General features: G+C 41.2%; 1 protein-coding gene across 1 annotated transcript in view; it reads left to right on the top strand.

Annotated features, from left to right (window-relative positions):
• trrap (transformation/transcription domain-associated protein) overlaps positions 1-874 on the top strand; it is a 78,219-nt gene that overhangs the window by 965 nt on the left and 76,380 nt on the right. Inside the window, 2 exon segments of the mRNA XM_035669969.1 lie at positions 434-483; positions 757-867. Of these exon segments, the coding sequence (XP_035525862.1) occupies positions 434-483; positions 757-867 (161 nt within the window).

Genomic DNA, 874 nt, shown 5'->3' with positions numbered 1-874 from the left:
GTAGGCAGTAAATGGTTTAGAGTCAGAGGTTTTTCATTTCATCGTGTTATTTTAGCTTCCCATCTGGAAACTTTTGGGCTGGTGTCCTCTGGAGCTGCAGTAAATTAGATGCATTATGAAATGGTGTAAATGCAACTCGCTTAGTGTTAGCAAAATAAAGGATGGTTTAGATTGGGCACTTGTGCTTAGCATGGGCAATGTGATGAGAGCGATACGCTTTAGTCCAGTCAAAGGTACGTGTGTCTGGGAGAGTGCTTGACGTTGTGTGAGTGTGAGTGTGTTTCTTGATGTACCTTTTGATCAATCTGGACGCTGAAAGTAAAACTGATAAGATCTGAGAGTCCCTGCTGAGCACATGGAGATGGCCGTGAAAAGTTGAGCTGTATCATTAGCAGTTTTGATTAATGGCAACGTTCTGTCCTTCAACTTCCAGCTGATGAAACTAAGCTGAAGATGATGCAGGAGGTCAGCGAGAACTTTGAGGTAAGTTTGATGAATGCTCTCAGCGGGTGATTAATTTTCTTTGTCTCTGCTGATTATAATGGATTTTAAGAAGTTTTATAGATACCCCCAAAAGTGTAATTGTCTAAGGATTTCTTGAGTTTTAACTGAGCCTGGGAAAATGTGGTATGTTTTTTGATGCTGTGAAATAAACCTGCAGCAAGAAAGAAAAAACTTTATAAAAAAAGAACTGAAACATGCAGAATATGCTGAATTTCTGCGTGACTGAAAATGTCTCGGGATTGTCAATTTCAGAATGTGACATCTTCGCCTCAGTACTCCACCTTCTTGGAACACATCATCCCCCGCTTCCTCACGTTTCTTCAGGATGGAGAGGTGCAGTTCCTTCAAGAAAAACCTACGCAGGTGTGTG

The sequence above is a fragment of the Morone saxatilis genome, unplaced genomic scaffold (assembly GCF_004916995.1).
Source record: "Morone saxatilis isolate NCDOM2014 unplaced genomic scaffold, NCSU_SB_2.0 Contig1, whole genome shotgun sequence".
Taxonomy (NCBI): Eukaryota; Metazoa; Chordata; class Actinopteri; family Moronidae; genus Morone; species Morone saxatilis.
This window is presented reverse-complemented; position numbering and strand designations above follow the sequence as displayed.